At 39.3% G+C, this 26,019-nt stretch overlaps 1 protein-coding gene across 6 annotated transcripts in view; it reads left to right on the forward strand.

Annotated features, from left to right (window-relative positions):
- The window catches only part of SUGCT (succinyl-CoA:glutarate-CoA transferase), a 553,331-nt gene that overhangs the window by 292,704 nt on the left and 234,608 nt on the right, over positions 1-26,019 (forward strand). The window contains exon 13 of one of the 6 annotated variants that reach the window (XM_064487720.1): positions 14,444-14,650. The exons of the other annotated variants lie outside the window; for them this stretch is intronic. Within the exon in view, the coding sequence (XP_064343790.1) occupies positions 14,444-14,635 (192 nt within the window). The 3' untranslated portion in view covers positions 14,636-14,650. Of the gene's footprint in view, positions 1-14,443; positions 14,651-26,019 lie in introns of those variants that run through there. 6 annotated transcript variants of the gene reach the window in all.

Below are 26,019 nucleotides of genomic sequence, written 5' to 3' on the forward strand. Positions count from 1 at the left end.
CACTGTACTGCGGTGTTTGAGTGTTTTAGACTTAGAAGTAAATAGTGTTTTAAAACTTCCAATGTCTTGTGTCTTAGTTGCTACCCTCTCTGAATCTATAGGCAAAAGCCCTAGACATAAGAATAAATCAAATCACAGAAGAATAAATTAAATCACTCATTGTTGAAGATGGTCCTTCCCACGCCATAGTCTCGTTTTTATCATAAATAGTGAAGTGAAATGAAAGAAGGAAGCGGGAGAGAAGGTACATTTATTTAAGATAGTGTCCCTCAAGGAAATCCGTTGACGTTTTGACTAATCTCTAGAACATTTACTCTGACTTGTTTTTGCCTTTGCTTCTCATGCTTTTACATCTGTATTTTAAGACTTTTTGACTTTCGTTTGGGCAGTGCAGTGTTGGGGGGTGGGGTCTGTGGGACAGAGGACTGACTCACTCAAATATATGTGATTTTACATCACAGTTTTTTTCATCAAAAGGAATATAATAGGAACAAAAGGCCAAATTCCATTTAACAACTTCCCAAACTTCAGCCGGTCTCACATTTATTTCAAACAAAACTACCTTAAGTCCTTTCTGGAACAAGACAAGGTATAAAAAAGACAGAACAATAATATGTCAAACTATTGAATACAAAAAGTTTTGGCCTTTAGATCTATAATATTATATTTGCTACTTGGATTCATATCAGCTTTTCTTCTGTTGTTGGTCTAGGCTTCTTAGGTGAAAGGGTAGTTTGTTATAACTTCTACTGTTTAAAACATCTCTATGTTACTGGTGGATCTGTCCTTGGAGACTGTAGTATAATATATCTGTCCATCCCTTGAGCATGGACTTAGCAATGACAAGAGATGAGTGGTCTGTACAGCTAGGCTGACCATGTGAGTACTTAGCCAATACTCACTGGTTAAAATCTGAGCATTTGGAAAGTGATACACGCACACATATACATATATGCATGCACACATGGCACGTGCATGCATACATATATGCATATTTATATATGCATTCCCTCCACTTCAGGGGTGGAGGATCTTACAAACAATGACATGGTCAATGGACAGAGGCTTGGAAAAAAGGAATGGCCACAGGGCAAAGGGCAGCAATGAGGTGTAACTTGCAAAACTGGTTTCTTAGGGTTGCTTGCTCTTTCCGCACAAGACAATCATTCTCACACAGAGTTAGCAGTATCAAAGCATGCTCCCGATGGCAAGCACAGAACTGCTGGAAAGTCTCTTAGGAGCAACATGTCTCAAGTTAAGTGGAAATCCTATACCCCAAGGATCTTAGATTCCTGAGTAGAGATTCTACTGATAGAGACAAATTGGGTATTGCCACCCAACCCTCCAAACCTCATGGGTGGGCTTTGTATTGACAGTTGAAAGTAGACCTTTATTTGTTTACCTTCCCTGGAAAACTTGCATGGTAGAAGTTTGTTGATGTGCAGTGAATCCCTAGTGGGAAGTTACTAGAACTAACAAGACTAGGAATATTTGTTTTCAAATGGATTTTTAAATTGACCTTGATAGTTTCCAATGTTTCTTAATTAGTGTTTGCAAATCTGCTGATTTTACGAAAAATCTGTTTCTTGCTGTATTAGAGTGTAGCATCACAACAAAATTAGCATTCCATATGTTGTTTTGTTAAACATACTTGGTGGCTTTCTTTAAAATCCCTTGGGAAATGTTTTGAAATTTGTTGAAACAAATATGCAACACTTGAAATTGTGATTATCACCACAGTGTCCTTTCTTTAAAGCATCGCCTGTATTTGGACTCAGTTGGGAATATTATCACTGAATACATATCCTTCAGAAATGGCTCACAACTGGGTGAAACCTAGATACGAGCCTTTTTGCCTAAATAAAGGCAGCTTGCTACAGAGTTCTAGCAATGCGGTGATGCCATAATGAAGCGCATCTATTTTACCAAAGGCTGGAGTGGCAAAAACCATCTGTAAAAGCCTTTATTAGGGTCTGCTCTTCTGTCAATGGAATGAAAAAATTCAGCTCCCTTTCCCTAAAATCTCCTTCCAAACTTCTCAGCAGAAACAGAAGAATGTATTTCATCTGATATTGGAGAGCTTGGTTGCCCCTCATTGGTAAGACTAATCAGTAACAGTTACTCTTTTATTGAAAGCGAGATATGGAAAGAGTCGTCATGGCTGTGTCTTCAGTTTAGGCTTAAAATTTAGCCTTCAGACATACTGAACATCTGCTCTGTGCCAGGCATCGTGCTTAGGAGCTGAAGTTACTGACAAGAGTAAGACGCCATGGCATCCTTTGCTCTGCTTTGAGGGCATCAGAGCTTAGCAGGGGGAATAACAAACAGGTAGCACACCCAGGCTGGGGGAGGTGCTCTGGGAGGAGTTCACAGAGGAGTCGACGCCAAAGCTTGAAAGGTGAATGCAAGGTTACCAGGTAGAAAAGACAGGAAAGGACATTTCAGGATGAGCGACTGACCCATGTAATGCCCCGAGGTGTAGCAGGGAGCAGGATGTTGGTGTGATGGTGGTTCATTCAGTGTGGCTGGACATAGGTTTCAGGATGGGCCCTGGGGGAAATGCATAGGGAAAGGTAGGTGGGTGTGTTTTCTGCCATGCTGAGGAGTTCACACTTCATCTTGTAGGATGTGGAGAGACTGAAAAATTTCAAGATGGGACAGAAATCGATCAATGTTGTATGAGCGGCAAGTGAAGAGACAGAAGCCCCCAGTATTAATTAGGAAGCTATTTTAATGGCCTTGGAGAGGATAGTGAGGGCTGGAACTAAATCATCACAGTGGGAATTAAAAGGCTGTCCTGTTTAGGTCTGAGAGATATTTAGGAAGAAGAACGAATTTCACTGGAAGGCATGAAGGTCGGAGAGGAGGAGTTATGATGACCTCCAAAGCTTGCGGTGGGCTCACTGTGTGGCTCACAGCACCATGGGTTCTTAGGGGAAATAATAGAGGCTTTGAGAGAAAAAATGAGTTCTGTTTCGGACTTGTTGAATTTGAGGTTGGAGTGGAATGTATTGGAAGTATGGATCTCTGCCTTGGCTGTGGTAGCCAAAGCATTTACTTCCCCTGTCTTGGTGGCTTAAGGCTTTTACTTACTGTGAGGGAAGGATCCAGGGCAGTGAGCGGGGTTTAATGCTTGCCGCCTGCTAGCAACTGGTCACCACTTGCATGCACGTGCCCCTGAACAGGCTCTCTCCAGCCTCTTGTCCTTATCTGCAGCTTCCATCTTGTCCTCAGACTTAGAGGATTTGTTAAAATTTGAGCTGTTTTCTTCCTAGCTGTGTTTATGGCAGTTACCCCTTCATCCCGTGCTCTGCCAAAGGAGAAATAGTTCCTGTGACCCATTTCTCCTCGGAAGGGCTTGTCAGTTCTTTGGAGATTGGTTCATCTGGTTGCCTTGATACTTTAGCTCCAGGATGTGCTTGAGAAATGTCATGGTAAATTTATTTTTTTGGCTCTTTCTCATTATGAGGGTAAAGGCCTCTCATGGCTTCCTACATTCTAAGTGGAAGCAGCACTCCCTCTATGGAATCAATTTTGATAATTAAAGAACTGACAGTTACTTTTAGACCATGATCTGAAAAGCAGAGTTGTGGACAGCTGCTGGCAGGTAGTTAGAGCAAATAAAAGTGGTCTCTCCAGGATGCTGAAGAGATAGACTTAGTGGTATCAGTCCTTCAAAAATTCACAGTAGGAACGTGGGTACACTCGATAGGCTTTCCTAGATTATTCCCAAATCAAAACTATTTCCACTAGGCTGCCTTTACCTACCGTCTCTCTTACCTATCGGCACCTTGAAGACACTACCTTGCAACTGAGGATAGATAAAGCAAAATGCAAAACAAAACAAAAGAAAACTGTGGTATGTTTCTAAACCTTTAATAATTTAAATTGGACTCATTGGTTTGGAAACTCATGCTGTGACAATTAAAAAGATAACAGTGGAAGAAGAAAAAGAAGAAGGGATAGTTGAATACATACATAGTATTTTTCTTCTGGAAATTAGATTGGGAGAAGGGAATGGTCAGCAAACTTTTTCTGTAAGGGGTCAGCCAGATTGTACGTATTTTAGGCATTGCAGGCCTTACAGTCTCTGTTGCAGTCATTCTGTTGCAACTTAATTCTGTTGTTGTAGAACAAAAGCATTCTTATAGACAATACGAAACAAATGGTTGTGACTGTGCTCCAGTAAAACTTTGTTTACAAAGACAGGTGGCAGCTGGATTTGATCCCAGGACCTCAGTTTGCTAGCCCCTGAGTTAGAGGAGAGATAGAGGTGGTAGGGTTTACCACATTGCCACTTTGGCCATATGGTAGTCAATCTACGTCACAGATTTTTGCAGAGAAACTCATCAAACCCAAGCCTATCTAAAGTAATGAATCAGAATGTTTGCCTATGAGACATGGGTCCTACTCTATGCTATAAATAACAATTAAAGCAATAACAAATGTCCACTGCATGGTCACCCCAAGCCCTTTATGGAACAAGCCAGAGAATCAACGATTATGTACGCAGTATCATTGGTTATATGTGTGTGTGTGTGTGTGTATAAAACATAATATATATATATTATATATATAATATAGAACCATGTTTAAAATAAAAGAACACTAATTTATGTATGTAGGATGAAGGAATTTGCTTGAAATTCTTCTATATAAGAATTCATTTCCATTTATTTCATTTATTCACCTTATGGTATGAATCAGAATCTTTTTTTTTTTCTCCTACTAAAGATATGTCCTTTCCTTTAGACTTTCATTTAACATCTTGAAAATGAAGATAATTGCATAACGTAAAAAGGCCTTAATATTACTAACCCCCGGCCAGTGGTTCTTGTTAACATGGCCTCTCATAGGAGGGGCTGGGACTGACTTCCTGTACCCAAGGATGGGATGAATCATATCTCCTTAATAGTTAATTTTTGTTTTTCCTAGTCAACTAGACACTCCAAGAGACATATTTATTAATGCAGAACAGACTTTTGGTGTGCTGACCATGAAGGCAATTTTCCAACCTCCAAAAGTCTCAATATTAGTCTGGTTTAGATAAAAAGCACTTGCTAATTGTGTTCTCTTAGAAGAAGAACCATGCCTAATTTCCTGTACCCTCGGAAAAATGGTGACCCGGCATAGTTAACCAAGCCCTTCAGCTAGAAAAACTGGATTCTGAAGAAGTAGAGTGGGCACTGGAAATATATTGTAGATGTAGGCAGATACCATTTTCAGGGCTGGTTTGGGGGGAGTTGAAAAACAGGCAGAATTCATAGTCATTATCTTCCCACTTCCCCTTTTAATAGCATTCGCCGAATTCTTTATTTTACTCATCCACTCTTAAGAATCTAATGTGCAATTCTTATCCCTTAGATCTTTTAGCATCCACATGTTTACAAAACCTGCCCTCTGCTTATTGTCACATTGGGCAGAATCTGTTAGTGAATTAATTCATGAAACACACTGATGACTTAAAGTGAAAAAATTGTGATATTACTTAGGTATATTCTGCAGTGTAAAAGGGGACATGATTTTGATGAAAGGAATAAAGGTCTATTGGTGGATAAGTTTTTATTGGGGCATAAAGTGTTGCATGGTATCTTATATTTCTTCATTTTTTTCTTTCATTCAACAAATCTTTATTGAACATCTGTTATATGCTGGGCACTGTTTTAAGTATTGTGCTCAGGATTTCATGATTCTGCTTTAGGAGGAAGCTGATGTGACCTGCCCTAGTCATCAGGCCCCTTCTCTGCTCAGATCCACCGATGGCTTCCCGTCACAGTCAGTGGGATTTCCAAGGTTGAACATGTTCTCGCCCATGTTACTTCTTTCACCTTATTTCCTACGTCTCTCCAGCTTTGTCCTGCTCCAGCCCCACTGACCCGCTTGGTGTTCCTCAAGCGGACTAAGCAAGCTCCTTTTTAGGAATCTTGTATTTGCTGTTCCATCTGTATGGAATACTCTTTTTATAGACGTCCATGGGGCTTAGTCCGTCATTTTATTAGGGGCTCTGCTCAAATGTCACCTCAACAGAAAGGCTTCACCTGACCTGGCAGGGGTCCTTTATTTTCTGTTCTCTTTCCTTGCTTCATCTTTTCATAGCACTCATCATTACTTGGTATTGTATATACTGTGTCACCTGGCCTTTCGCTCCACTAGACTATAATAACTCCATAAAGTCAGGTGTTTTATTTTGTTCATTATTAATATTCTTAGCACCTAAAAGAGAGCCTGGACAGAATACAATATATATTCAATCAATATCTGTAGATTGTCGAAAGACTCTGCTTCACCTGGAGCATCCAGAGTCCCATCTTCTTAATCTTGGGTTTGTGTCTCTTGCCCAACGAAACAAAGAAGGAATAGCATTATTATGCCAAAGATACTTATTAAGGGAATTCAATCCTAAGAAGTCTCAGTCACTTACCAAAGATACAGCTCATAATAGATCCATAAGTTCCTTTCCTAGAGCCTTGTTTTCAGGATATTTGGCCGTTGTGACTTTGGTTTGGCTCTGCTGTTATTTTTACATGGTGTTAATGTGTTCCTGACATATTTCAGAGACCAGACTTGTCATTTACTTTGAGGGGTCCCATGAATTTCTCTCTTACACTTTTGAAATGAAATTTCAGAATTGAATCAAATTTATTGTTTCAATCAAAATGGATTTGATTTACAGATGTCTGATCCCTTAAAAACAGATCTAAAAAAAGAAAGCTTCCATCAACTTCAGTTCTTGTTTTCGTCTCTCCTCCAAACAAGAACTAAGGACTTTCTATAAGACATTTTCTATAAGACTTTATTGTATTAAAAACATTGGTGCATGTTAAACAAAGTACATTATATTTGCCTATGTTTTAAGGTTCGTTTCATCAGGGAAGTAGTATAATCCACTAGCAAGTTGTGTATGCCTTTTCAGAATGTGATTATTGCTCATAAAAGTGGTTTTAATTGAAAATTTTATGTCATGGATAGCCTATAGCAATCTTAGATGCACATACCTATATTTATGTGTCTATAATTTATTTTTTAAGATTCCCCATACAACACTATTTTGAAATTACTAAAGGGGTTTTCTTTCTTTTTTTGTTATTCATCTGGGTAACTTAAAAAAAATATATTGCTGGTATGTTCAACTGTTGGCACTGTTGCAGGCAACTAAAAGCTTAAGAAAATTATTCCCCGTCTGTCCCCCACCAAAAGCCACATCTAAAAAGGTCACAAAAGGAAACACACAATTCAAATAATCTCCATGCTGTATCTGAGATTAACTTGGACACAGATGTTTTAACTTACAGTCTGATCTGGCGTAATATATACATTTAACAAAATCCTGTTTTGTATTGCTTCTATAAACACTGAAGTCTGATAAAAGTGTATTGATTTTTCTATTTAAGAGCTTTTGAACCAGTGCTTCAAGCGGGTTGTCTCCAAGGCCTAAAGTAACTCTTTCAGCTTCTGGCTATGGTTTCCGAGTAGGGGTACATGTGTGTACGTGCAAGGATGTGTTTGTTTATGCTTGAAATGGATTAGAATGGCAAACCGTTTTGCGGTCTGCAATATTTTACTTGCTAGGCATAATCATTAGACTTTGTTCTTGATTTTTTTTCTTAGAAGATGAAATGATTCAACACTGTTCATTACTGCTCATTTCCTAACCACACTGTAATCATTAAAAGCCTAGATATTATCTGAAAAGTTACTGAAAATATTAATGCAACATGAATAGGGTTTTCCTCCCGCACTCTGGGCATTTAAGTATGGACACCATACTTCCTCTTCCTGGTCTTTAGACCTTTTGTCCAACTGACCTTAACATGAGAGCCTTCAAGGAAGTGACTCAAGGAGCATCAGTCCAGCTGAAGTCTGTTGTGCTTTCAAAGTCCTCCTCACACTCTTGTCTCTCTTGGCCGACATTTGAATACACCACGAGGTCAGCTTCTCACCCTTGTGCAGGAGCATAGAAGTCAACCCACCTGCAAGTAGGTTTCTTCTAATTATTTGTGTCTTCAGATCAGAATCGTGTTGACTCATGGGGACAAACATATCCCCTAATTTAAAATATCAAAAGAAATATCAACTTCAGCAGTGCTACAACCTTTTGAAGTTACAGGGATGGTTGCTAAATGGATTCTTTCATGATAGTTTCAAAAGATGGGTTCTGAATTAGATACGACATTGGCTAACATGAGGACTTACTGGACTTCGCCATGTACAAAAGCTCCTCAGGTGGATGATTGTATTTGCACCTCAGTATAACTTTCTGAAGTAGGTGTTTTAGGTATCTTCATTGTTGCAAATGACGATGCAGTCTCTGAGAGAGGATGAGTGGGGAGGTAGGACCCTAAATTCTGTGTTTCTTTTATTTCACAAGCAGAAAGACTATATCTGTCTGGATATAGTGGGCAAACAGATGTTCAGTTCAGTGGGAAGTCAGTCAAATGGCTATTTTGTGATGCTGGACCACATTTCTTAATTTTCAAATTCATCATCTGGGTACACAATAAGCATGTGTGTGACAGTGATAGGAATGTTTGTCTGCTAGTAAATATATTTATTTATCTTATCAGTCTTACACACACACACACACACACACACACACACACACACATCTCAAGGTCAAGGGACAAAAGCAAATGCAATCCCACAAACTAGAAATCTATAAGATTTTTTTGGTAAAGGATTCACTCCTTACCTTACAGATCTTTCTTGAACAAACTGTAAAGAAAACAAAAGATCTGTTTTAGCGATTGCCTCAAAAACTCTTTTAAAGAGAGCTTGCTTCTCGGCTCCCAGAAGTTGGTGCTTCCCTGCAGCCCTTGGCGGCAACACCACCTTTGAGGAAGGTCAGCACGAGGCATGGCTTGTTCAGACACGGGCTGGAAGATGGCACTGCGGACAGGTTAAGGCTCTTGGGCAATGTCAAGATAAAAGAAGTGCCTTACATATGTTTGTGGAGATGTTCTTAAATTTCCATTTTAGGAAAGGAAAATGTCTTCCTTTAGCAGGAAGCACTTAACTTCCTCAGTGAGGGCATTCTGCCAGCAACAGTAGAAGGCCAGAGGGTAGCGTAATTCTGAAGGACGTGGGTTTCAGTCCTGGCTCTGCTACTTACTGGCTGTGTGATCTTGGGTAAGTTAACTTTTCTCTTTGATCCTCAGTTTTTCTCATCTGCAAAACATAAACAACAGCATCTACTTCGAAGGTTATTTAAAAGTTTGTTGGGAATATATATATTGGCCCAAGATGGCTTTTAAAAAAATCAGGTATTTAATTTATGTGAGGATTGGGAGCTTGGCTCCTGAAAAGCCTCTTCGGAGGACTTTTATGGGGACATGTAACTCCATTACCTGAAATACCAAATAAGGGAGACAAGATTTAGGGAGCAGGAACTTTAGATTGTAATGAACAGCAGAATCCTGAGGAGACGCTTAAGCCCCTCCTTTCCTCCAGTGGTTGCAGAAACTTTGGTGAAGGCACCGTTCACCGGATCAGTATTGTGTGAAAAATCATCCTTTTGCTCAATATCTCTTCCCTTGTGTCTTTGACTTCTATCTGCTCATTTTACCCACCAAACTTGCTTTTATTATCTTCGGCTCCTTAGAGCCAGCACATCTCTGCAGGATTGAGCTGGATCTGATTCTGATTCTCACACATCCTTGACAGAACTGTCAGCTTCGTTTCCATCACAAAATCTTGGTCGCTCTTAAGGGTGTCAGAACTCAATGTTTCCCATTCCCAGTGGAACTGGCACAGCTGGGGCAGAGAGGAATCTTCCTTAGACTTGTGAACTGAGCAACTTGGATTGACAGATCACTGAGAAGACACAAATGTGGGTTTGCATTTCTTCTGGAAGATCTCAATTATCTGAATCTTGAAGGATCAGAAAAAAATGAACTTTGCATTCATTTGTTGATAGTTGAGAGTTATGTTACAAAAAGCAGTCAGACCATCTGATCCCTTTGACCTGTGGTCTAGTCTGAACAGAACATAGCATTAAAAAGCTTTTAGTTTTATTAAGCCTTTAATCTTAACCTAAATGGTAAGGTTAATATTGTTTTCTATTTAATTATTTGGAAAAATTAATTAGGCAGAAATTTATGCAGTTATTTTCCCACCAAAATATGATATATAGTATCCAGAGTTGATGACATGTAACATGCCATCAAATTGAAAAATCCATAAAATCAAAGGCTTCATCACTACGTGGTTTGCATAGTAATTAAGTAAACCTTGCTTGCATCATAAGGAAAATGTAGATTTCAAGAGAAATGGCTACCTTGGGATAGTCGCTCAGTGGTGATTGTAATATATATCAGAAAATGAGAATTTTTTTAGTTACCTGAAGTTGCTGCTGCTTTTCTTCTTAAGACTGATTCATTTTAAACATTTTTGGTGAATATGTGGTGTGCATTTCACTCTTTGCTTTTTAGCTACAGTATACTGAAGATAGCTTTTCCTGAAAGGCACAGGGTTAACATTATTGATATTTATTCTTTCACTTATTTATTCAGCACATATTTGTTGAGTGCCCATTCGATGGCAGTTACTGTATAAACCGAGTCTTCATGAAAGAGGATGTAGACATGTGAATAATGGGGAGGAAAGAGTTCCAAGCAGAGAGAACACCGTGAACGAAGCCCTCAAGTGGGCTAGACCCTTACAAGCTGGCAGAACTGCAGTAGAGTGTGGCTAGAGCTTAGTGAGAGAGGAGCGGAATGGAACAAGAGACCAAAAATGCTAGACTGGAATGCAGTTGGACCTTGAGGGGCTCTAAAGGTGCGTAGAGCTACCGTCCTTAATTTAACATCACCAGGCCATGTATGTTTTACGTTGTGTGTGATGTTTTTGTTTGGTGATGTTCTGGTGCCGTTGCCTCTCACTCCTTCCTTCATTGTTGTTAATTCTTTGACTTTGCAGCAGTTATTGCACCTGATTCTAGTAACTCTGTCTTTTCTTTCTAATTTGCTTTCTGTTGGGTTGAAGAATCAGATGACCAGACTAATTAATTAGCATCGTCTCAAGTGAGAGTAAAAACGTCATGAATTTGGAGCAGAGACAGTCTCCTCTGGGCCAAATCTATATTCCTTCCGGACCTCGGTTTCCTCATGTATAAAAGCTGGCTAATGATCAAAACACCGCATCAGTGCCCTTTAAGCTTGCAATTTGATCTGGACTGATTTTATAAAAGATCTTTAGAAATTAATTGCATTTTGTTGTGCTGCCCATACTTAAGCTTGCCACATCTTAATTATCTGGAAGTGTTAACTACTTCATTAAATAACAGCTCCCCCTACCAATGCATTAATATTGACTACAAGAAACTAAACAATTGAAGTGTTGAAAATCATTGTCTAAATGAGGATCAATATTTAATTATAAATCATCTGCTCTGTTACGCTTTTCTTCATCTGACTACAAATTGCATTACAAGAAAATGAACTCAGGTGAAAATTACAGTTTTGAGTTCCACGTCTCATGAGTTCTGCATTTTGGAAATGCATGCAATTATTTTCCTATTCCAAAATTCTAGACTGAACTTTCTGCACACAGGGGTGCACAGTGTTATATACGGACACACAACTATTAACTCTTCGAGGGGAGAAGCTGTTTCTTCTATTTTCATTATCAACTGCAGCATTTGCCACAGTAGTTTGCTCAAACTAGGTGATCAAGAAAACGTTTATGGAATGAATGCATAAATGAATCAAATCCATTGGCTTGAATCTGGACTTTGGCTGAATTCATCAGGAGGCATCATCCAACTGTTCTTCGGTCTTCAGAAAAGCTTTTGTCAGGCACTCGTTTCTTAACGTGTGAATTTGTGGTATTCTAGAATTCTCTGGGATTATGTAGGAATGTGTAAGACAGTCTTTAGTTGTCTCAGGAGAAATGGGTTAGTAAGCAACACTTACATAGAAATAAAGTAGTTTCAGACAGTGGTCAGCCTCAGCAAAGTATTTGCAGAACAGCCATCAAGTGACTTTTCTTTCCGTTTGGGGATCAGAAACTGTCTGCTTACCTCCAAACCTCCCTCCAGGCTAATTGCAGGGGAGGGACGAGTGGAAGGCAGGGTGCTGGGCAGGTGCTGACAGCTGTCCTGACTGTGGCGTCTTATTTCCTGCCGACCCAGGTCTGCTTAGCATTACACAGTCCTTAGTTTTGGTCAGGATGTGGTCAGTGTTTGCTGGAAGGTGTATGAGAAATCGGCTTTCCAGGAGGAGGGCTCCCGAAAATTTACACTGTGCATGCAAATTTTAGTGTAGAAAATTGCCTGTAAAAATTCAGGGTTGTTGGGGGTGGGTTGTAGAAAATTTATTGGTTTGGCAGCAGTTAGAATATTTCTGTTGCCTCCCTGAGGAAAAGATCCTTAAGGTTTGTAGTCTACATTTGAAAAGAGACAAATCTATTCCTAGAAATATTGGGGAATCACTGGCTCTCAAATGGGGGGTCCATTCATCAGTGGTCAGATGATTCTGGAGAGCTTTGTGGGAGTCAAGAAGGCAAAAGATGAGGAGGGTGGAAGGCCTTGTAAGGATGGCTGGTACATTTGTGTTATAACAATCCTTGAAGATCACGAGGAAGTCGTGGAAATTGTTTATTGGATTAATCTGTGCCTCAACTTAATGGGGATTATCTTTAAAGAGCAGCTGTGGAAAAATGCATCTGGGGAAAAACTTTAACACTTCTGGAAGAAATTTATGATTTTAATCTCATCATTGTACTGTGTGGTGTTTAAACTATTAACTCTTCCTTAAGACTAAGCGGCTAAATTGATGATGTGTGAGGTCCCTGCTGGCTTTAGATTTCAGTGATGCTGTGATTAATGAAGAGCAATGGGTGTGTCTGAGAAAGACCTGGCATGTCCCCTTATGTGTAAATCACACGGTGTCATTGATAGCATCCCCTATAGCATCGAAATTCTGTGAAACAAGGGAGACTAGATATCAGCCATGTGAGTAAGTGATTGATCTTGACGAAGAGATCCGCCCTCTGTGTAGTTTGGAGTGTGGGCCGCGAAGCCCCAGGACTGAGGAAGGAGACCAGAGCAGCAAAAACGTATCTCATCAGGATGTGTGAGCACAAATGCTCACTTTTTGTTTTAACTTGAGCCGTGACCTCTCAGAACTGCTGGCTCAGCCTTTCCTAATACCCAAGCAACTTAAAAACAAATCATATCTTTTACCAAAATTGCATAAAGCAGGTCCTCAGGGCCCCGGGGCTTTGACAGGATTCATTCTGCAATGGTCCTGTGTCATATAAACGGTACAGCAAATTTGTTGCTTTTATTACAGAAAAATCAAGACAGGGTTTTTCAGAGTCCAGCTGTGGATCTTTGGGTTGTCGTCATGTTACTCTGAACAGAACAACTGTTTGAATCAGATCCAAAGATGTCCCTGAATCATTTGGTATCAGGGCATTAACGAGCTCTGCAGGCATTTCAAATTCCTTTTCCTTCCCTTCTTTCCCACCCCTCCCACCTTAACCAGGTGTGACTTAATCCAGTCTATTTTTCCCTAAGTAATAAGCTGTAACACACACATGTATGTATACATACATCAAATTAATGTGTATTTTTTTTATATTGTGAAGTGAGTTTTCAAAACGGTGGCTTGCTTTTTTTTTTTTTTAAAATAAGAGCTAAATACTTCACTGATCTGTTTTTATTAATAGGTACATAAAAATGGAGCTTCAATATTCATTGTATCCTAGGGTTTTTAGAGATGACAGATACTTTAATGATCTGCTAAGCCAACTCTTGGTTTTCAGAAATGAGAAAACTGAGGCTTGGAGTTTAAGCAGATTTACCCCCCAAATCACACAGGTAGTGGCTGTTAGGGCTGGGCTTGAATCAGGCCATTGAACTCCTGGTGTTCTTTCTCCTTGAGCACATGATTTGACAGCTTTATTCATATCTCTTGCTTCCCCTATTTTTCTCCACTTAAAATTATACATTATAAACGGGCTTGTTTTATTCATCTGTGGTGTTTCCTTCTTGTTTTTCACGGTGAATTTATGCAGTTATATAATTCTGAAATCATATGTTACCTGAACACGTAATTTCTGTCTGTGTGGGATGTTCACTGCTTTCTCTCCACTTCCCTCACCACCCCTATCTGAAGAACTCAGCCTTGTAACCAAGGCTCAAGTCCTCTGCAAGTCTCTGTGCCAAGTAAAGACTTCCCTGGACAATCCCCCAGCCCCAAACCCTGACATTCTAGCAACATGATGTGTGTGTGACTATGAGCGCTCTTTACATTCTCTCATATTTGTTAATTTATTCATTTTCTTCTCTCTCTTTATCCCCCATTCCATAATACAGAAAACGGAATTCTTTACGGAACAAACGTCTAATTAATTTTAAACCCCTTTAACTTGTACTCCTAATTTTGTTTCTAAACATGTATGGCATCTTGAAGGAGGTCCTGTTAATTCAATCTCCCCACAGGTTGTTGGTGAATCAGTTTTGACTTTCAATGAACCGACATTTACTGAGCACCTAGTATTACGAATAACCATAGGAGCTGCTCCTACAGACACCAGTCCTCACAGCCATCCTGGTGAGCTACGTTGTTCTATTCTATGTATAGATACAGAAACCAAAACACAGAGGGTACACATCTTGCCTGAGGTTTATTGAGTGACCTGATCGGAAATTCAAACTCAATCGTTGGAATCAGTGTTCAAGAATTTTTCCCCCCATTACATCCATTCTTATTTCATGAAGCACTCGTTTCAGGATGCCTTATACTTCAACAAGAATGAGTTCAGTATTCTAACCCCTGGAAGATAGCTCTTAATTATCTGAGGTTAGTGCAGAAGATGGGATGACATTTAAATTACTAGTTGGTTCAAAATGTAGAAGTTGTCCAGAAGCTTCTTCCTACTAAATTCTTTGTCACAATCTATTTTTAACTCATGTGAAGAACTTAGTTCTTTAGCAGATTCTCCCTTAGTTCATTTGGGAGACTCACTTCTTTTTTGATCTTAAAATGGAAACCCTTCTCTCGTGAGCAGTGATCCATCACTCTTGCGTGTAAATACTAATTAATATCAAACATAAACTTCAACTTTTTTTCAGTCTTTTAATCTCAGAAGTCCTATTGGCTCTTTAAGTGGCCATATATAGAATGGTAAAGACAAAGAGAGCTCAAATGACAAGAAATATATTTGAAAACAATGGCTCTAACAAAACTCAGGCAAGCCTTAGCCTATAAAATGAAAGATTAAAAATCTCCTAGGTTTCCTCAAATTGAATCACTTGGACCTGGATAGTTACGTCAAGTGTAATGCTTGTCCTGTGTTATGAGCACTAGACAGTATTGCTGAGCTGTAGAAACCAGACTTTTATAATTCACTATTGCTTTTATCTGGCATTTGTCAATTAGTACTCAGTAGTAAAAGACGGGCTCTTTTGATTTAAATAAAGATAAAAAATAAGGATCAGAGAGTTCATTTAGCTTTTTGAGCAACTCAGCTCTAAAATGAAATGTTCTGAAAAGTGCTAGACCAGCAGCTTGAAGGTTAAATGTTGGCTACAGCTTTGTAGCTTTCAGTTATTAACTGTATTTTGTCTTCTGCCTTGAAGCTGTCAAATAAGAGTGACAAGTTTTGAAAAGACAAGAGAGAATGAAGATAAAGGGGTCTTCCTTCACTGGAGGAAAATGCTTCTTAGATATGGTTAAAAAGCTTCTGAGAAAGGCACTTCCAGTCTGTTGAGAGCAGAGAACCTGTGAATCAGGGAAATCAGAAGGCTCTTGGAGACCTGAGTGTGATTGCAGACCTAGTATGAGAAAGTTAGAATGAGGCCGTAGGGGAAGGCTCTTCAAAATAGCTACTGGACAGCGTGGTCCATTTGGTCAGGCAGAACAGAAGGAAGGAGTTGTCAGTATTGTCCTCATTTTTTAGACGAAGGCTTGCCTGAGTTTTGTGAGATCCATTGTTTTCAAATATATTTCTCATCATTTGAACTCTTTTATCAAATGAAACATCAGCATGTAAAACTGATTCGAAGAGTTGTTTTGGTTGACGTGAGGGAGAGGGCCTGGACTCCAGCTGCCTAAGCTTCACCTTTCCTCTTATAGCAGACCCTCCAGCATCAGGTTTCTCCAGGGCGCAGTTTGGACCCCATACTACCACATTTGGAAATATCATTGGTGCGATTCCCATATCCTGTTGTTCTGGGGCCAAGGAGAGTGAAACTCAGTCTAGTGGTTCTCAAAGCATTTCCCTAGGCCAGTAGCATCAGGTTCACTTGGGACCTTATTCGACATGCAAATTTAGTGTCAAAATGTCTTGGGTGGGGCCTAAAAGTCTGTGTTCTAACAAGACCTGCAAGGGTCGAGACCACCAAAGTTTGAGAACCGTTATTAGAGCGCTGGTTCAGATGTTTAGATTTCTCAGACCAGTTGTGTAACTGGGTCCTCAGAGAAGCAGACCCCAACATGAGTCTGAACTTCCAGTGCTTCCAGCAGATGAAACGCCTGTGAGAGGGAAAGGAGCTGGAGCTGGCAAAGGCTGGGAGACCTGACCAAACTCATGCACGTCTACCCTGAGTGAAGGAGGGAGGGAAGGAAGATTGAGTGGAAATGTCTCAGAATATTAATTCTGATTTCCGGGTTTTTTTCTCTTAAAAATGTTACATTTTCCTGAATTTTTGGAGGGGGCTGTGGGAGGAGGTGTGCATTGAGTACATTTAGATTGTTTTCTGATCATCGTGAATGATCTGTGGTAGAGACCCTGTGTTTTGGCATACTCCCCCGATGAGAGCTGATTTTTGAAAGCAGGCACTGAATTTTGCTGGATTCAAACTGCAGACCCTGTCTCCTTTGCATCTCCACTCTTGGTTCAGTTCTGAGTCACAGCTGTCAGTGCCGTACACACAGTTCAGGGGTCATCAGAGCTGGGGCCGAGTTTGTGGTGGACTCCCCCTTTCTGACTCTCTCCTTTCAGGGTTTCCTCTTCACTGTCCAGGAGCCGTGGTTTCCTTGAGTTCTGTCCTTGGCTCTTCAGGCCAGTAAGACAGACTGTAAGTTTTCTATGGACGTTTAATCCTCCTCTCGTGAATTAGACCATTTTTTGTTTGTTTACTTGATTCTGTATTTTGCTTTAAATATTTAGATGTGTTGTGGTTTCATATGTATCCAGGTCCATGATTGGTATTTGTATATTTTTAAAACTAAGTTATGCCTTTATCATCATGTATCTCCTTAACCTTTTAGGGTTTGTCCTTAAACTTCACCATAATTTTTATATTAATATTGGTACTTCTACCTTCTTTTTATTTGCATTTGCCTATCTTTTTGTTCATTTATTTATATTACATCTTTATTATTTTGTTTTAATTTTTAAAAATTTGACCTGTCAGTCTCATTTAAAATGGGAGAATCATGGCCATTCACATTTATCTTGCCACTGACTTTTTTTTTTTTGAGGTGAATATTTTATTTTATTTTATTTTTAACATTTTTATTGATTTATAATCATTTTACAATGTTGTGTCAAATTCCAGTGTAGAGCACAATTTTTCAATTATACATGAACATATGTATATATTCATTGTCACATTCCTTTCTCTGTGAGCTACCATAAGATCTTGTATATATTTCCCTGTGCTATACAGTATAATCTTGTTTATCTGTTCTACAATTTTGAAATCCCAGTCTATCTCTTCCCACCCCCCACCCCCTTGCTGCTGACATATTTAGTAGTTTTTTCCCTTCTACTTTACTTTGCATTTAAGATTTATTTCCCTCTCTGGAAAAAAATGCTAATTTTCTGATATGGTGATTTATTTACTTTATTTCCCTTTCAAAATTAGTTTTCTATTCCACTAATGGTTGTCTTCACTTTCCAGTGAAAAGTAATCTTAACATCTAATCATAGAAATGATCATAATCTCATATGTATTTCTCTGTTATCACATGAAGTCAAGATACCAAAGTTTCTTTTACCAACAAACCAATGAATGAATCCTATAGAAAACCTTTGCTCTCTAAGTCTCCTTTCCATATATCCTTATTCTAAACTCTAGGTTGTACCAAAATAATATTTTAAGTTCTGAACTTTATTAAAATATCTCGCCTGGTATATCTCTTATCTCAGGAGTATTTATTTATTTATCCCTCCCAGTTTTATTGAGATATAATTGACATACAGCCCTGTGGAAGTTTAAGATGTACAGCATAATGGTTTGACTTATGTACACCATGAAATAATGACCACAGTAAGTTTAGTGGACATCCATCATTCTCATGTAGATATAAAATAAAAGGAAAAGAAAAAAATTTTTTTTCCTTGTGATGAGAACTCTTGGGATTTACTCTCTTAACAACTTTCATGAATAACATACAGCAGTGTTCATTGTATTTATCATATTGTACATTACATCCCTAGTCAGGAGCCCTCATTTAGCATGTGTTTTATACAATTTTAGACAGTCTGTCAGTGCATCATTATCCATAGATTTAATTATAGATGCGTAAGTATATATGTGTGTGCATACTTACTTTCTCATTAATGTTTCCTCCTTTCTTAATCTTCTCTTTTCTTGAGGCTTCTGTTCATATTTACTGTTTTAATAGATTTTTTTGAGTATTTTCTTTAGTTGGATATATGGGTCATTTGTTACTTGAATAGTTGCAGACCTAAAGATGTGAGTTTTTTTTCAAGCCTAATAATAAGTGGAGGTTCTTAGGTTGTAATTTATTACTTTACTTTAGGTAATCTATAAATATTACTTTGCTATCTTCCAACTTCCAAGTTTGAGAAATCTGATCCATGTCTGATTCTTTCATCTTTTCTTAAAGAAACAGTTCTTTCAATCTGGAAGATTGTAAGATTTTGTTTTTAAATTGGATTTAAAGAATTTTTAAATTGTGTATGTCTAAATGTATTTTATCATCAACTTCATTTAAAACACAGTGGACTCTTTCAAGGCTTTCTTCCTCTTGGAGGATTTTTTTGGTTGATGTTTAGTAATTATTTTTCCTCTGTTACTCTTCCTCTTTACTGTCCGCCCTCCCCACCCCCCAGAATTCCCATTGTTCAGATGTTAAGGGCCCTTGGGTTTATCTTTAGTTGACTTGTCTTTGTCTCATAATTTCTGTCTTTGCATATTTTCTCTGATTTTCTAGGCTACACACTTGACTCTCAACAGAGACCAACCTCTCCTTCAGTTACATAACAAATTTTTAAATTTAAAGATTATGGTGGTTTTGGGTTTTGTTTCTTAATCCTCTGGTTAGGGTGCCACGAGTGGGGCTGTGGTCATGGGGATGGTGGAGGGCAGGTTGTGTTTGACCTCAGTGCAGCAACAAGCAGATGGTGAGTTTCACGTCCGGAATCAGAAAGCCTCTCTGTCCCCTGATTTCCACACTGTCTGCCAGCCTCAGTGGGAGAGCACTCAGCCTACCTGTTCACTACTCGCCAGTATCTTGGGCTCCAAGAATACCAGGAGGCCCAGCTTTTCAGAAACCAAGTCCAGAGACTCTCCTTTTTTGATCGCCAGGGAAGCAAGAGGGTCCACAGGGGAACAGTCCCTTTCATGTATCCGTAGTATGACATCCCCTGCATCCTGCTTGAGTGCCTGTCGGCCTCGCCACCTGCTTGGCCCAAGTCAAGTGCCTGGGTCGGAACGGAGCTGGGAATGGAGGGGGAGAGAGGTGGATTAAGCCACTTCATTTCTAGCACTAAGGCAGCCTTGATGGCGAGACAGAGCACTCATCAGTTTTTAGTTTTCAGGAGATTGTGACAAGTACATATTTTTGGACGGTGAGAAGTTTTCTTTTGGCGTTATATTAACAAGGTATTCTATTCTTAGGAGTTTCACAGCAGTTGAGCCTCATGCTGACTTTTTTCTTGCTTCTTATTGTTTAAAAACTGTAAACATTTGTTTAATTGCTTGAACACAGTGTGTCTTTCAACTGGCTTACATGTTCATATAATCCTAAGAGACTAACATTCACCCCATAGTAGAGGCATCATTAGAAGATATCCCGGTGCGTTCATTATTCATTCATCCTTTATTCACTCTTCTGGCCAGTGTCTACTTTTTTAACCTTATCTGTCTTATAGACACAGAGTTTTCTTTTTTGCTAACATAGTGGTTCTCAAACTGTAGCCTACATCAGAATCGCGTGGAGGGTCTCTTAAAACACAGATTGTTGCCTGCCCCCCAGCATTTCTGACTCAGTCGGACCATTCTTTGAGAATCACTTGTCTAACCGGGGTGGTCAACTGTTCTGGTTTACCAGGGACGGCTCCAGTTTTAGCAAGAAAAGTCCTATGTCCCTGGAAACCCCCCAGTCCCCGGACAAACCAGGGTAACTGGTCACCCTAACTCCAACACGCTTAGTTGTACATTGGCATCTCCTGAGAAAATTTCCCAAACACTAATGCTTGGCTCTTCCCGTCCCAGTCTTTATTTCATGGGTTGAGGGTGTGGTAATGGCATCTGGATGTTTAAAATCTCTCTAGGTGATCCTAATCAGAGGCTTATTAATCATTGCTCTAATTACAAGCCTCAGTCCCATGGGAAGGCTGTTGTAGTAGCTACTTTTTTGCCTGGAATGTACTTCCTCTTCAGGGGTTCCCATTCCTGGTTGTCCATTAGAATTGGCTTGGGAACCTTTAAACAATACCAGCGCCCAGCCCCCTGCCACCTAAGCCCAGTGAAGTCAGAGTCTCTGAGTCCTTAACTCCCCAGGTGATTCTCCCGGGCAGCCACAATTGAGACATACTGTGATCGTGAAGAAGATTCAGTGAAAACTACCCATCCTCTCCACTCGGTTTAAATTCGCTCCTCAGACCCTCACTCTGATACTTTCTAATACATGTATTACTTTCTAATATTTTTTTCTTTGTTTAATTCTGTTTGTCTATTTTCTGCTTCCTCCCCCCGATAGAATGCAAGCTTCAGGAAAGCAAGAGTTCTGTCTTGTTTATCACTGTATCCCCAGATCCCAGAACAGATTCTAGAACATGTAAGCACTTGTTGAATATTAATTTATGCCTGCAATGTGCCAAGCTCTGCGTCAGGACCCAGGGGCAGTACAGTAGTGAATAATAATAGTAACAACAGAACCAAAAAAAAAAAAAAAAGTAGTACTCTTTGCCTTCATAGAGCTCACAGTCTAGTGGACTCCACCCCCACCTTTTTTTTTTTTTTTTTGACATTTGTATTATTCCATTAGAACCTCAGAAAAATAAATGGTTAAACAAAGGGGAAACATTTCTCCACATAGAGACTGCCGCTAGCATCTCTTCTTTTCCTTGTAGTTATCAGCAACACATTTACACGGTTAAAGGGACTCAGTGATTTATAGAAACTGAAATGACATTTCAACCCTGCCTTATAATGACCTGAACTGTGGTTTCAGGGCTGTGTGGTTTCTTCTGCCTCCCCTTGCAGCGCGGTGCTATCAGGGAGCTGTGAGACAGTGCAACTTCCTCCCCACACTGCAGTCCTTGGTGGGACCCTCCTGGCGGTCCAAGACCAGAGCCCAGCCTTCCTGCTGTGGTCAGGCTGCAGGAAGTACTCTGCAGTCCCTCAGTTCAGCCAGACAGACACATGAAAGAGCCTGAGAACACACACAGAGAAAACACATAAACAAGTGCACACTCATCCATTTTTATGGAAACATAAATGGTGTGGGGGTTGTTCTGGCCCACGGAGTGTCTAGATTCTGGAGGGTTTAGTCAGGAGACAGTGACTGAATCTCAACAGCAGAAATTTCAGTGAAGGGGGAACTCACTTGGTAGATCAGGACCAGAGCGTCATGGGCCGAGTGAAGCCACGTGCAAAGTCTAAGAGACTTCAGCCAACACAGAGCCAAAGCAAGTAGGTGCTTCTTGCTGATCTTAGGGAGCCCTGCCTGGACTGGAGCAGGATGGTTCAGGTCTTGGGTGAAATCAGCATACCTTTCCTTCTGAGATAATTCACCTATCTGGGCCAAGATGAAAGGGATACTTTCCTATTTAACTTATATGTGGTAACTTAGTCAGCCATCTGAAATGATCTTATAGTCACTGTAGACGCCATAAGGAGATAAATCTCAACTTTGACTAGCTTACCTAGATTTATTACATCTTTAATTCTTAAGCCATTAGAAAGGCTTAGTCTAGAACATTGTAATACAGACTAATTGAGAGAAATCCATTAGTTGTTTGAAACCTGAGTTTGAACAAGGTGTGTTTTTCCATGTTAGTGTATGCAGTATATTTGTCTATTGGCTTATGTGTCTAAATGAGATGACAGACCCTTGGTTTGCCAAAAGGTGGTGCCTGTTTTACTTAAAAATATGCCCTTTAAACATTTAAAATATTAATTTTTTAGTGAAAAAGTGTTTAGTGAAAGTGCTAAAAGACTTGTAGAGGGTCTAGGCATAACATCTACCTCATCACATTGTCTTTTGAATTGCTAGGTGGCCCAAATTTCCAAGCCAACCTGTTAAAGGCCAGACCAGAATCCTAAAACATCCCAGGTGGTGTATCTAATCCTGCTCTGCGCTTTGTTTATAGCTTAAGTCAGAAATCAGCCCACCATGACTCCACAAAGCAAAGGCATTCAGATGTGGTGGGTCAGGAGGAAGGCACAGGACATTTCTTGATTAATCTATAATTGTAGATTTGTGTGAAAATGTACTCACACCAGCAAAGGATAGGGCAATTGTTTTAAGACTCTTTATTTCTTTAAACTCCTTCATAAAAACAAACAAAAACCTTGTCTGTTTTGCTATTTATTTAATCATTAATTCAATATATATTTATTATGTGCTAGATATTGTGATGGGCACTGGGTATATAATGGTTAAATTTTTTTTTTAATTTACAATGAAGTGGAGGAGGCAGGGCATTAAAAACTTTATAATTACAGGTATGGTCTTGCTTGATTGAAGAGAATGCCAGGAGAGATTGCTGTGGGGATATAATTTAAATGGGGGATGAGGCAGCCAAGTGACAGTTAAGTCTCAAGGAGTCAGCGAGTCAAAGAGTGCTTTACATTTCAGAGTTCCCAGAAAATCTGCGAACCTCTCCTACTTTATAATCTACTTTCAAAACTGAAGGAAGAAGGTGGACAGTAACTTTAGTTTTTATCAAATTCTTGGAAAAAGATATAGAAATTAATTTTCCCCCTAAAATATGGTAATTGTGGAGGAAGCCTAAAAGGGGACTACTTTATTTTTGTTTCCGAATTGCGATTTTTAGCCCACACATTTAATACCCTGCCTCCCAAATGATGTGTGTGTGTGTGTGTAATTTTTTTCTTGATACCTATCAGGTAAAAGATGAGATTTGCACAGGAAATAGAAATAGGAAAACCTACAGGCTAGAATATGTGAATAATTTCTGCAAGATGTGGTACAAATAAGACCTAATTTAGGGAGGTTCTGCTCAAACTGCCATCCATAGCAGGGGAAGGAAAGGGTCACCTGGAAAGTAAGCAGAGAGAGTATTGAAGGGTCCCAAATCAACTCCATGTTTGTGAACACTAGTCTATGAAACTGAAGACAGGGAACCATCGGGCACAGAAGTACATGTCCCTTCTCCTACATGACTAATCTGGGTAACAGAACTTCAGGAAGCATCATCTTTGTTCTTTACACTTTGATAACTGAAAGTATTGAATACACACACACTCTCTCGGAATCTATCGTAAATTCCAAACCTAGGCAAACACACACCATTTTTTTTTGAGTCATTAACATTTATTTTTGAACTGTCTCTGGGGTTAAACACACACCATTCTTTATAAGAATAAGAGGGAGAAGTCACTAGAAGAGATGCCTTCCGGAAACAATAAGCAGACATAAAAACAAACATCTTTATTCTCCTTACGTGGAAAATAGGTCATCACAGACTATCCACGTACACCTACAGTCCAGTCGGAAAGTGGAGTCATCCTCTTCAGAACGGCCACACTGGCAGGGTTGCGAGGGGTACCCTTCACTGATACAATCTAAATGTTATTTCCTAATTGAGGGCGTATTAAGACATTGTGTAATGGTTTTAGGGTTTTAGTGTCTCTCAACCATGATGTATCTGAATTCTGTTACTACATTTCACAACCGGAACTAAGGTTTAGTCACTATTTGCCACTAAACAATATAATCAAGCCAGAGGGTCTCAAGGGTGTTTTTCATGAATAAAAGTGCTGTAAACAGAATTCATAATTTGCATACTTGATAGTTCTCTTTGGGGATACTAGTTTTTCATCTGTCCTGAAGACACACTGTAGTACAAATGTTGAGATAGAATTTGTTTATACTGCTCTAGCGAAGAACATCTATGGAAGGCCTGTTCCTCCCCTGACAGTTATTGCCACAAAATGAAAGGTTGCTGGGTCAGAGCAAGTGCTCTGGACTCCAGCTTTTTCTAGCCCCTTTGCCTCAGTTTCCTCATTTCTGCATTGGGGAAGCTTGACTTTGACAGGAGCTCTTGCATTGGGCGGAATCCTAGTTCTGCGCCTGCCACAGAGCACACACTCAGCATCTGTTAGCTCTTTCTCCAGAAAGGTTAGGAAAACAGTGATTTAATGATGTCAATCTATGGCATTTTCTATAATAATAGTAATGCTAATATTATTAATCTTTCCTAAATATTGTCATTTTTTTCCCCACAAAGAACCTTAGGTTAGCTCTATTTGGTATAACTTCCTTAAAAACTAAACTGACACAAAAACAAAAAAAAACTGACTCACTAGGAAAATCTGATTTATTGAACACAAGAGTTGACAATTCAATAACTTGCTTTACAACTGATTACCCTTAAGTAACAGTTACCTGCTTATCTGAAACTTTTGAAAACAAATTCATTAAATGAAGAGTAAAGATACACTTTGAAAGACTTAAAACAAAGGAAAGAAAAAAGATGAAAAAAATGACCTATAAATTCCTGTCACAATATAAAAGTCTGAACTTTAATGGTTAATTTAAAGAGAAAGAAATTTTTTTCTTGACTATAGAAGGAGATAGTTTTTTTTTTATATTCTTAAACTATTCTATCCTACATGGAGATTTTTTTTTGCTTCTTCTAATACATTTTGGCATTATATATTTATCTTAAAATGATCATTTAAAATCAAATATCCTTGCTATTGATAATTCAAAGTGTTTCTTCCAAAATATATCTTCCCTGGAATTGTCTGATGATCTCTAGGGACACTGAGTCCGTGATTTTACCTTCACATCCAGACAGTGAAGCTTCAGGTCAGTTCTTAAACATACAAAATCAAAAAGAATGTTTCCAAATTAAACCAACGACTCGTTTTGTATCTGTAGCATCTTTAATTCCTACCATGTATGGGTAAATTGGCAAAGTACCTTAGGGCTATAATAATCCTGATGGCTTGCAACCAGTGTTTTGCCGTCATTGGACAAGTCCTGAGCCCATCTACCCTGACTCTTTGGATAAAGACAAAGTTCCATCCTGCCACGCACCTGGTCAGTTGTGCAACGCTGACCAGTGAACAGCTGCTAACAATAAGGGCATTGTGCTTATGTAACACGGTTCAGGACCTGATGGTTAGTCTCCTGACAAATGGTGAAACCCTAGGGAATATTCTCTTGCCAGGATGCCTGCTTCATGGAAAAAACTGTGTCGATGTTGAACTGTACCCTTAAATCTTCGCTCTGTATGAGTCAGTGGACTTGGGTTCTAGACGATCACATTAGCCTTCCCAGTTGGTTTTGAGGGGGTTAAGGATCTCTCAGCCAAGAAATGGCCATACAGTGTTGCAGTAAATGTAATTTTAGGAACTGTTTTCTGTAGACTTGTTTTACCATGTTAACAAAAATCCGTATTATGTTTCTTCCCATTGATGTGGGTGTGTCCTTGTGTGTGTATTCAAGAGAGGCTTCCGTTTGTTGAGTGATCTTCACGCAAACATCTTGGAGTGCTTTACAAAAGAATTTTAAAAATTAAACCAAACAGGATATGAAACTCTGCTGCCAAAGAAGTAAGTCTTTAGGCATGATTTAAATTTAGTTAATGACATAAAGAGCTAAATCTGTGAAAGGAAGCAAG

Source organism: Camelus dromedarius, chromosome 7 (genome assembly GCF_036321535.1).
Source record: "Camelus dromedarius isolate mCamDro1 chromosome 7, mCamDro1.pat, whole genome shotgun sequence".
Lineage (NCBI taxonomy): Eukaryota > Metazoa > Chordata > Mammalia > Artiodactyla > Camelidae > Camelus > Camelus dromedarius.